Here is a 12,250-nt window from a genome sequence, read left to right on the forward strand (position 1 = left end):
AGGCCTTTCTACTTTTTTCACGTATTGAAATAGAAATTAGTAGTTAAAAGGTATTACGATTGATCTAATTATATGCTGGTATCACACGAATCCGCACATGACTCAAACAAATAGTTCCATTTTAGCATGATCTAAATAATCTTTAGGAATGATCTCATGATAAACATAGCTTGTCTTTCCAGTTATGTATAGTATCCAAAATTCAAATTTCAGAGCGGTTAAGGCGGATAGATATGTAGTAACAACATCTGGTCGGATTTAATATAGCCGACTTTAATTTATTAATCGAAAATGAACATGCCACCCTGCTAACAACCATTCTCAATTTTACCTAGGTTTGTAGTCTAGGTGACCATCTAGAGTCCCGTTAATCATCATTCAAAAACAACATATTCCAATTTGGAAAAGCACTCATATAAAAACGATTTAAATGTTTAACCTCTTCTGTAATGTCATCATGAAACATCATCGAACAGAATCCAGCATTTACGCCATTGAGTAAATCCGGTGAAAAAATCTGATTTCGTTCACTATTAAATGGTTTTTTTCCGGTCTTTTTCTTTAATGTCTGTAGCCTATAGTGCTTACAGCTGTATTAACATGGCCACTCAAGGCTCCAGTAGGGTACACGCTTTCCGCTCCCGGCGGCACAATCACTGTGTGGTCTATTTGACGGCACATGTTGAGAAGGCCAACAATGATTGGTCGTACGGTACTTGAAAAATTGCCTTTCAGGTCCACACGTTAAATCCCTACCATTATATTAGCGCGATTTTTATGGTAAACAGTTCATATAATGATAATATGATAGGTAATTTAGTGCTCAACAAAAAGGCAACGTGAATTTAGTAAAACAGCGCGAGGATTACACCTTTGTCGATCTATTGATAATAGGGCATTGCTATTATCTGGCTGTTATGGCCCTGACCTTGTATATTATGTGCGCCCCTTATGAAAAGTTTAAATCACGTACATAAAGTATGTCACCGAGGAATTCAACTAGATAATGTTAAGAATACTACACTATTATTTAGCTGCTTTCTTCCGCTCCATGATGTACTACGTTAATCTGCTCAAACTACAATAGAACCTTATAAACCCACCTAGGTTACTTGTCAAAATACTCACTCATATGTTCTAAGCTATTTAAGAAAACTTTGACATCTTATTCACCTATAGTTACTGACCTATCCCTAAGTTTTCCTTCGTTTTCTTCTTCATCACTGACCTAAACGTCCTTTCTCTCTCTGTCTCTCTCTCTCTCTTTTTTTCTATAATTTCACCTGCCAAAATCTACTCATCGTTCTGATAAGTGCCCCTCGACAGCCATTTTCTTTCGTAAATTCAGCATTCGGTAGGTCTGCGAGAATCAAAGAGAGGAACTGAGGGAGTTAGAAGGTTCTCTCCAGAACGTCACTGATGGGAATTCTTGATTGACCTCCTACCACTTAGGGAGTGTCATCATTTGCAGAGCAGCAGCGTTCTGTTTTGACTATAGTAGCGGAACATATGATGATTAGGGCGGCGGCTATTGTCGTCGTGCTGGGTCGGTATCCAGCTAAGAGCGTAGTTCATCAATTTTTTCCATTTAGTGTGTCTACCGGTGGGTTACCTGGTCTGCTAGTTATCTCTAGTACTATCATGTCCAGCTATAAAAAAAAGCACATAAAAGGCAGGCATTGAGGACTCATTTCGTTATCCCGTTGCAAAAGCTAAACCTCTTCCCATCTTACCATTTTTGCTTCTTTTTTACATGTGTCTGACATTACATATGCGAACGAGTCCTTGAAGTCATCTATTTTAGATATAGCATCAGGAACCTTGCTCCATTAGGAGTCCAATAGGAATAGGGCTTGCTGGACATATCTAGTGTTTTTTTTTTACAAACCTATGGAACTGTTTGGCAGTCATGCAAGCAGCTATTAATTTTTATAGCAACATCTTATTTTTTTTTCAATTCTTTATTCTTGTTATTATTAATATCTTGTACTGTTTGCCAACGCTGAGATTTGACCCGATGTGGCAGCACGCTTGTTCGTTATGGTTACTAGAGATGCGTATTCGCCAATCGAAACGCATTGCCCCCACTATTTCACAGCCAGCAGCTGACTGGCGAGGAATAAACTAGCCATGTGTGCAAGCATGTTATACAGTTATTTAATAAGCTTCATCTTCATGCCACTATGGATAGATTTGCATTGAAGTCATCATCTTCGCATTCGCAGGAAATCCAAGGATGATGATGAGCTTAAAAACTTGGGAGATCATTTAATCTAGATTGTGTTTCAAAAAGTTTATCATTTATGCTTTTTTTGTAAACAAACTGGACCGGGTTGTTCGATGTTCGATTTATTTAGGGGTATGCTTCAGAAAGAGTTTCGCTTTTTGGCTCAAAATAAAATCCGGTATGAAGAGCACCGGTAGGACGTGTCGCGTTTTCTGCTCTCGCCAGGATTACTTCGCTGGCTTACGTTTAGAAGGATACTTTGAGAGCGGGACAGGGAGAATTGTCTAATAGTTATTGAATAATGCACCAAGCAATTTTTGGAGAGCCGGCATATTGTAAATTAGTCCAGATCACAGTAACTTTTAGGACCATCTTTTGGCAACGCTCAATATTTTGACACTTGATAGAATATTTGCGAAATAAATTACGACAGAAGATCAATAAGATCTAACCGTTATCTACCAAAATATCACCATATGATTAAATAGCTATCAACTTTGATGTTTTAATAGGGAAACATTTGTGGCATGTCGTACGACGTAGACGGAGCATGTATTGCTTATATATGTAATAGGCAGACTAATTTTTTTATTGACAAAAATTAATCACAATAAGAAGCAGTCTTTTTCATAGCCATTGCATCCCCATGAAAATGTTGAATAAATTAAATACGTTGTTTATCTGTTAAGAGGATTATTTGTTAATAACGTTTTTGAGACGTCGATTAAATAACGTTAGCTAGTTTAAGATTGGCGGAAAATAAAAATGTAAGATAGAATTCTATTTGTCCTTACTTTTTCAATCTCTGTATTTTTAAACGACTTGATGGAACTATTGGGTTAGTTTCAACCTATGAAACACATTATCCGTAACTTAGAACGGCAATTATCATAGATGATTATTAGTTGTCAGGTTGAAATCAACTTGCTTTTACAGCCAGCGCAACTAGAGGAACCTATTTGTGTTAGTACTTAACCTATGCTAACTGCTGTTTGCAATTGTTATAAATGACAAGTTTTAATCTCCTACTGCGTAATAACGTAATGCTACTTATTTGTTTTTATACTGTTCATTTTACTTGCAAGTTGGTACATGTTATAGAATATGAAATTTTATTTTGGGTCCTTTGTTTTGGCCTTAGTCTCATTACGTAATGTGCGAACTTAAAACATGCTTAGGACAGAATTATACATACACTATTGCTCCACTAAAAACGGACGAATCTAACTATGCATTTCCTAGCCGTGAAGCGCGGCTATTATTGAACCTCGGTTTTCGAGCCATTCCGTCAACGAATACTTTTTAATAAGGCTTACATCCGCCTGATAACATTATTCAATGAAGTAAATAGTTACTATCACTGAATTTGTTCTATTAAAATACTTTAATATACTCGCAGCTTTAAGAAGGCCGTATTTATGAGGATACGATTTGGTCTAATAAAATCAGCTATTTGTAAGGCCCTAATCTGAATTGGCCTAGCGGTGATTTTGAAGTTGGCTAATCTACAATTAGATAGCCTCTTGATATTAATGTTTCGGTATGATTAATTGACTCATGCCGGTGCCTTTCTAACTTGTTTGGTTTTCCTTCCAGAGATCATGAAGCATTATTACTTCTCATCGGGGCGGTGGTCTCCTGCGTGCTTTTCATAACAACGATTGTTGTCGCGTTTTGCGTTATCTGTAAACGTCGTAATCACACACGGCACAAGCGGGCACGCTCTCACGGGTAAGTTAGTTAATTAGTGTGTTGCTGTAGGTAAAATAAAAGGCAGCCAGCAGGAACCACCGACCCTACCTTTTAACGCAAGTTCGTACGATAGTCATCCAAGTTCGCTGAATAACGCTAATTTTGTGTTTGCTTGAGACTTCCGATAGTCTTAGCTAAGAGTAAGCGCGTATGTTCAGTTTCCAAGACCTCCACTTTGAAATTAGATGATTTTTTTTTTCTGAATAATCCTGCTTACTTGGTATAATCGTTTGTGCTATATGAATTGCGGGATGGATTATGTGATCGCCTAATTTCGTTATATTACTTTGTCTTTAATGGTATCGCATTCCTACAATGAGTTCATAACATTTCCTGTAGGTGAATACCTCAGAGGAGTCTTTGACGTTATATTTCCGGAGACGTAGTTGTCCTTTTGTTTCAATAAGAAAACCACTTCTATGTGAATCGGGCACCGGAGTGATGTTTATAAGTTGCTTAAAATGGTCATCGTCGAAAGGAAGGATTTGGCTAAGGCGGGTCTGTAAGGACATGTTCGCTGTGTGGGGTTCAATAAAATTATCGTTTTGTCTACCGGCTTAATTTCTATGTCCTTTTGTTTTCTAAAGCTGTGCAAAAGTATTTGCAAGTAGCTATCATATTTAAGACGAATGAATAGTAGATACGATCTGGTTTATGTGCTGCAAAGCATAATACGTACTCACTATAATCTGGGAGAAAACTCAGTATCTTTTTTTTAGTTAAGCGTGAAATAGAAGTTTTATGGATCTACCAGATACCGACTCTAACGAAATACAGGCCCATGAGCCGCGCGTGAATATTCATCGCCGTAGCACAACTTTGTATTTAACACTGTAGCCTTATAACTTAGGCCAGCCAGAAGGTATTTTCATTTCTTGACCTTGTTACTGGATACTTATTTAGATACTAAATTGGGACAAGATGCACAAAAATACTTCGCCTCAAGGCACCCGCTAAGAATTCGCTGCTGATATGAGCTCATCCGGTAGAGAGGAAGATAAAGGGTTCTCCATCTGGCTGCAGGGCTTATTTGACATCCACAAAAGTATTCAAGACATCATAATCATGGGTACGTTTTAACATTTTTCTGGCCTTTCGTTGCTAGAAAATGAAAAGCACTCATGTCTTATCGATACTTTTTCTTGCTTTCATTCTTCTTGCAGCTTTGTGTATAAAGCTAGAGACAAAGCTGCAGACTTTTTTAACGGTAAACGACTTGTTAGACGCTCAAATCGATACAAATGATAGAAGATCGTTAGAGAAGGAACACGCAGCAAAACGTTCTTGAGTGCCTAGATGAGACGATCAACAATGGGCTATATATACATACCGTCTTACGTTAGAGGGGAAAATGTGAATTAAACACTACCCGAATGTAGTGTTTGTTTTTTTTTTATTGTTTTTACGTTGAAATGCTACATATCAGATTTGAGCTTGGCATATGTTTGATAACCTGCGTTCTATGGGTGCAAATTAGTGTGCAACCGCTAGTGCAAATGACCTGTTTAGAGGCTCGGAAGGCATGGCCCAAGGTCCTAAAGTTTCGGCTGTTACTCTGGAGAATGCAATTGTGCCTACAGGGCTGTCGTAATTTAATTTAGAATGTGGAACGCAAAACCTTTAATCTTACTGACTACTGCCGGAGTTTGTCTTGAGCTCTTGTAGTGCCACAAAAGTAGGTCTGTGGAAATGGCGCGGCTTTGACATATTCCTGCGCATTAATTACCGTTCAAGGGAGTGAAGGTAATATACCAACCGTATTAACGAGCAGCTCAATGTAGCCTGTCGAATAGATCTTGAAGGTTCAATCTCTAAACATTACATCATTTTTATCAGATATATATATATATATATATATATATATATATATACATGTGAATGCTCGATGTATCGGAAAAATTTCGTTTGCCGCTGCTGTTGCTTATGTATTTAGTGCAGTATCTACAAAATTGAGTTGTTTACTCGATACTATTACGTCAATTAGGTTGTCTATGAAAGGTTCAGTGCGCCCTTTGAGAGGCATAACTTTTTGCAACCATGAAACAGTACAATGAGCCGCAGATTCGAATAGAAGTTTATTAGAAGGCCATCATTTGCGCTTGGAATTCGCTTTATTTTGCCTAACTTAGTTCTTCAGCTTTAAAAGCGCTAAAATTCAACATCAATTTCACTCTGCAGTGAAATACTGCGCTGTAATAGGTATTGTGCCGCCGAGACGGCCTGGGCAAGTCTAGCTTATGTACGATCTTTTTATTGGCTTAAGTCTGTCGACTGCCAGCCGCGCTCATACTGCCCAGAAGCCCACAAATAGCGAAGTAGTTGTATAAACAAAGTCAGTAACCACCGCTGCTAAAGAGTCGCTACTGCATCGCTGCGATAGCTTCAAATGTTGTATCAATGACATCAAGACAAACTGCATCAAGGAGTGGATACTTTTCCAAAATAGCCTCGAGTCAACCATAGACCATGCCGATGTCAAAGCCCATGTCGCTAGCTGAAGTAAAAGCCATTTCTGTAAAGTAAACTAGCGCAGAGTCTCAAAATAGTCCCTTCCTAAGACCTGCTTTTTGCAAACTGTATGTGAGGATTCGATTGCGCTAAAATCATATATTGAGACATATCTGACACGGATACCAGTCATCACAATTACGGGTTCGCGTCGAAAGTTACACCAAAGTTCATCATATATTGAACAGGGATTTTACTAAATTCATCATCCAGCTTCTCGGCTATTCACCCACTGAGAGCCATCGGTGCACTTGCCCTCGTTAGCTGCGTCTGAACATAATCCGCTAGAGGTTCTGGAGCTAAAGCAGGCTATCGTCAGGAGTAGGGTTGGCTCTCCTTCTCAAGATGGCCACGAGAATCTGAGGTGACTCGACTTTATCTGCTGCACTTACTATCATGTACTGAGAGTTCATAACTAAGACATTCAAGTTACACTCTGAAGTCTAAAACTCAATAATATTGAATGTTCAAAGACGATTAATTCTATATTGATTTGACCAAATTCTCTATGCAGTCTCTGCATCGAGGACACTATTGATGACTACTGACATGTTATGGGAGCTTGTCCCACACTGCAATGAAGCGCGCTAGCGCCTACAGCTACGTCATGATCGGAACAACGAAGGGGTCTAAAGTAATATTTTGTAACATCTAAACTTCTGGAGTTGGTTAATGGATATATAATAGGTTACGTATCTCAACTGTAAATTGAAGTGGTTTAAATAACTTTTTCGTCGAACTGCGACATAATGGTTCATGCTGGCTTTCGTGAACGTTTACTCGACGTAGTTTCGGTGACAGTGTACTACATCTGATATTTGCGCATAGACATACATTTCTTACGTCGTTGAATTCCCCTTGGCTTCCCGTTGCAGAGGAAATGTGATCAACTTGGAAGATTTATCGGACGAGGAATTACATGCCCGCCTTGAACGGCCTCCAACGTACTCGCGTAGTACCGCAATGACGGTTGCCGCGGACATGTATTTTCCACCCCCGCCACCAGGTCATCCGCATCCTGTGGTAGCGCATCATGCTCATCCACATCTTCCTGTTCACCCTGGACATCACCATACCGTAGTTCACAATGGACAAGGTCATCTTCAAGGACACGATGTTATTACTATCGAGCCAGCGCCGTCATATTCGACGGCAATAGCCCGTGATCTCGGCGAACCACCTCCAGCGTTACACTTACCTGCCGGCGGGAGTTTGGCAGCGGCCGCAGGTTCAGTGGGCTTCAACGGAATCTATATGGAGCCTCCTCCGCCATACCAGGAATATCCTGAACCTAACTCGCGCATCTTAGTCTGTCGGCACGGAGGCACACTTGAGACACACAACACCGATCTCACCGTCAGGTTCCAGTATTAGTACGAAACTGTAAGTACAGTTTCAACATCAATCAGTTGAATTACAATTTTAAATCACTATAAATGCTACTGTCACTCTAATGATAAGAAATCAATAGACGCATTACGTTATTCTGTTAAATAATTTAATTCACAGCATTAACAAGGGCCACATTGAGGCGTAGTTACTTCCACGCTTTCTTACTATTAATAAATGTCCTTGCAAAGCACAACGGACTTGCCATGCATTTTACTATATACGCACCGTGCAGCAAAAAGCGTTTCAATTTGCCAACTGACATTATAATAAATGTTTATGAACACTCACGGAAAAAAAATGGCTTTCGGACTCACTGAACAAAAGCTACACAGATTTGACTTCTTGCTTCCCGTTTACTGCTCATTTGTTCGCTTACCTGTTTCCCAGCAAGTTACTATCTCTACGTCTGCTAAGTTTTTCTTTTCGTTTGTTACTTCCTTGTTTATAGTCCGGCCTACACTATCCAAGACGACAGGCACAAAACAAGCGAAGGCAACAGTGAGTTATTAGAAGAAAGATTCGGATTGTTTACCAGCATCGTTTTCTTGATAGTTATAGAAGACGTGCCTTCGAACGCGCACGAACTCCAATGTTGTTAGCTGTATATGTGCTCATATTGATGCGGTTTACCCAATCGTACGGCCGCAATTGTCCTAAGTGGCCTGATTTAGAGCAGGGTGTTATTTTCAAATTCAAACGAAGTGGAGAAGATGTTCGTGATGTTCCTTGGCTTAATTTGGACTAAAAAACAAAAAAAAAAAGTAAAAATAGCGATCCTGAAGAGTCACGCAGAACAAACGCCGTAGGCTGGGCCACTGAAAGGGTGCAATATAGCCCGTTAAAAGAGTCTAGTAGATCGTGGGCCCAGGCTTTTTGTCTATTTGATGGAAAGTCTTTGGCGTGTGCACCATAGGGATGTTTAAATAGTAAGGAGAAACCGGCTCAGAAGGGAGTCTGAGCTAAGTTGATTATGTTTTGAAGTCGAGGATAGGAACGGAGGAGAGTTGAGAAATGGATGGATACAGAGCGAAAGCAGAGCGTATGGCCTGAAAAAAAAATAGCAAAGGGTTACAAAGGCTAGAAAACACACTAAGTTTTCACTTTCATTTGACTGGCTGTTTGAGCTTCGAACGACTATAAGCATGCGGTAGAAAGCCCATATTCAGAAAGGCCTGTTGTCTAGACAATGCTTCTCGTTTACGAACGAAACATATACATTGACTTTTAGTAGTAGCTAGCTGTTGTCGCCTCCCAGTTCGTTCGGCTGGCTGTGTATCTGGTTGCCAAGTGCATTGCCACTTGCTATGTTTTCCACTAGACCCCTCGGCTTTTGTACAAATTGCGTTAGCGAAAACTCAGATGAATTCTAGTCGGTTTTGTTGTCCATAAATGACAATGTAATGTGTAAATGGTAGCTAACATAGGGATTTCACGCATACATTGTCCAAATGTGTAGGTTTGTGTGTACGCTAAGCGTAGAGATAGTGGCTATGCGATTGCGTATCTGAATGTCGATAGAAAGCGGGGGTGCAATTGTTTTCGATACGGTCATCTTGCGCAATAGACATAACTGAGGACATAACCTTTTATTGTATTCAGGGAAGGCGAGCTCAAACATGACAAGAAACTCGAGACCGTAATACCGTATCTCCATTGTTGTTCAGCTGTGCGAAGAAGATTTCACAACACTAAGAAGCTCTGCAGCGCCAATACGTCCCCACAAATGAAAGATTCGCAAATTACAAAGTGTCTTATAGCTTCTGAAATAGGTGATAAAATGTCCTAGATTTCATTAAGAACAGAAGAGAGACACTGTTTATCCTTAGAGAGGTCGTATCACTTAAGCCATAACGACAAGCTTTCAGTAAAATAGGTGCCACTGAGTGAGAATGTGATGCATTATACATAACGCTTTAGTGGCCTATATAGTAGATATTATATATGTTGTAAAATATTCTATAGCGTCCTCTTATTCTGAGCCTAAATTCTAAAAATTTCTCAATTTTGTGAAATTGATTATGTTTTTACACGTTTAAAAATAGAGCTTTTGTACAAAAAATCATAGCATATTTAATAGCCTTCGACGATACGTACATGGTAACACTCATGATCTTACGCTGGATTGAAAATTGTATAGAGTATAACAGCTGAGATAATATAGCTTTTCATAACAACCTTTATAAACATATACTTTACTTCCCTTTCATGTTTTTCAGAAGTTTCCCTTTTAAAACAGAAACTAAAAGTCTAGAATTATTTTGACGATATTTAACGTCGTTGTACCTTTTTCGATAAAGCTTAGAAACGTTCTTTGTTCGCCATGTTAACAAATGCTTCAAAGCATTTGGCATCTAGCATTACATTAGTCCTGCATTAGACGGTCAACGTCCAATACGAAACAAATGTCTACTCCAAGAGTCAAATCCCAGCTTCTAAAACCCTAAGGTTTAGTGGGTAGACACGTTACCTCTGCCTACATTTTTTCAACTCCTCCGTTCGACCTGCTTCAATTCCTGAAGCAAACCGAAATTTCGTAAACTGCCGAGTTTTAGTGATAAGCGAATGACATTATAAGCGACGAGTATAAGATCGTTTCAAAATCGTAACCGCAATGGCCACTGCCGTCGTTTCAAGGTTCCCCATCTCGTCCTTCTTTCTTTTCATCTTTGTTTTTCTTGCTGCCCTTCTCTCTTTTACTACGTTCCCAACCGTTCTCCTCGGTTGGGTGGGGTCTGCGATTGGATGAATGTCGGCGCTTGATGCTATACAATATGAGAAGTTTGATACGATTACCAGAGGGTATGGAGGTCCATCTGGCCTTTCATCTAGTATATGAAGGCGGCACGGGATTCGTAGCAAAAAGGGACGTGAGATAAAGGAGATAGGACCTAAGCTGGAGTCGGAAGCCTGAAGATGAGGAAATGTAGGCAGTCAGCCGTTTTGCTTGTACAGTGACAAGAACATGCTTCGACCAAAGAGTCGGCTTTTCTCTGCACTGTCTCTTACTGCTACTGCTTTTATTTCTTTTCTTTCTATCTAAATGTTTCTATCTTTTTCGTTTCAGGTATAAACGTTTTTGAGGATAATGGAGGTCTTTCCACCGAAATGCCGGGATTGTGGAAGAATAATGTCTCATTTACTCAAAATAATAATGGAGGAGCGGCAATACGACAGAGAGAATATATGTATGTCTACGCTAACACAATCTTTTGGAGTGCATCTAGATGTCCGTGATTTAGCGATTTGTTGGAAAAATCTAATTAAGCCTCGTATGAATTTAATGATGAACTCGCCTAAGATAATAAATTAACAAAAGGGTTCGAGGTAAGGAAGACGAAACAAGGTAAAAAATACGAAGCGAGTTCCGTATTTTTGAAATACGAACGATGTAAGGCAGTATTTCAGACCATCGACCAGGCCAGGAGCTTTGATCGTCATCACTCAGATATGTATTTCGTGTCTCTAGCACACGTCAGTTGATCCAACGAATCTTTAATAGCTGAGAATAGTGCATACACCGCACTTAAATACTGCTATTGTATGCTGTATCCAATCGCTGCACACGCAGATAGGGCCAACTAAAATGCACCCACCCATCATTTTAATGCGAAAAAATGGTCAAGAGATAAAATACTAGAAAGTTCTTAAATCTCATAACGACACGTGCAGGAGTGGGCCGGACAACGAGGGACCCAAAAAAAAAAGCAACTGATAGCGTTGAGATTAATTTGTTGTGGGAACTCTAACGTTGCGCATAGAGCACGTTAAACGGGATAGCCCACATACCTACACGAGATCGAAAAAAAGACATAAGTCATGGTTACTATAAAAATTGATAAATATATTCTTGAAAAAAGGCGTCATTTGCAGCAGGGACTCCTGGTGCGCGGTCAACGCTCAAAAAATGAACCGGCACGAAAGTTAAAAAAAAGCGGACGGTGTAGTCGGACGGATGTGTAAATGTGTAAATAAAGGACAAATGAATGACAGAAATGTTTAATCTTCAAGCAGCCTTGTGTCGTTATTACGTAGAGCTCGCAATTTTATCACAAGACAACAAAAGACAGATCGAGTACATTGGCTTTTTCAAAATTCACATTACGAAATCTTCAGACTAAAAAAAAAAATAATTTAAATACTTAGTTACCAAACCTAAAGTTTCAGTACATAGCTCTTTGACGCATCGTACGGTCGAAATATCGTATAATATTACTAATTGAAGCATGTGTAGTCTAAAAATAAAATGTGTTTCAAGAGAACTGTGCATATTTAGCAGATGACTCTCTATATGTCAAGCGCATATTGAATTCAATGAAAAAATACGAAATTTACGTGGCTAACAATACATGTTGTCAACATGTGTTCGGGGAG

At 39.4% G+C, this 12,250-nt stretch overlaps 1 protein-coding gene across 1 annotated transcript in view; it reads left to right on the forward strand.

Moving 5' to 3' along the window:
* Nucleotides 1–11,886, forward strand: part of LOC111260162 (uncharacterized) — a 21,145-nt gene extending 9,259 nt beyond the window's left edge. The window contains exons 4-6 of the mRNA XM_022832714.2: nucleotides 3,824–3,958; nucleotides 7,363–7,870; nucleotides 10,944–11,886. Of these exons, the coding sequence (XP_022688449.1) occupies nucleotides 3,824–3,958; nucleotides 7,363–7,861 (634 nt within the window). The 3' untranslated portion in view covers nucleotides 7,862–7,870; nucleotides 10,944–11,886. The remainder of the gene's footprint in view (nucleotides 1–3,823; nucleotides 3,959–7,362; nucleotides 7,871–10,943) is intronic.
* The last annotated feature ends 364 nt before the right edge of the window (nucleotides 11,887–12,250 follow it).

Source organism: Varroa jacobsoni, unplaced genomic scaffold (genome assembly GCF_002532875.2).
Source record: "Varroa jacobsoni isolate VJ856 unplaced genomic scaffold, vjacob_1.0 scaffold_405, whole genome shotgun sequence".
Classification (NCBI taxonomy): domain Eukaryota; kingdom Metazoa; phylum Arthropoda; class Arachnida; order Mesostigmata; family Varroidae; genus Varroa; species Varroa jacobsoni.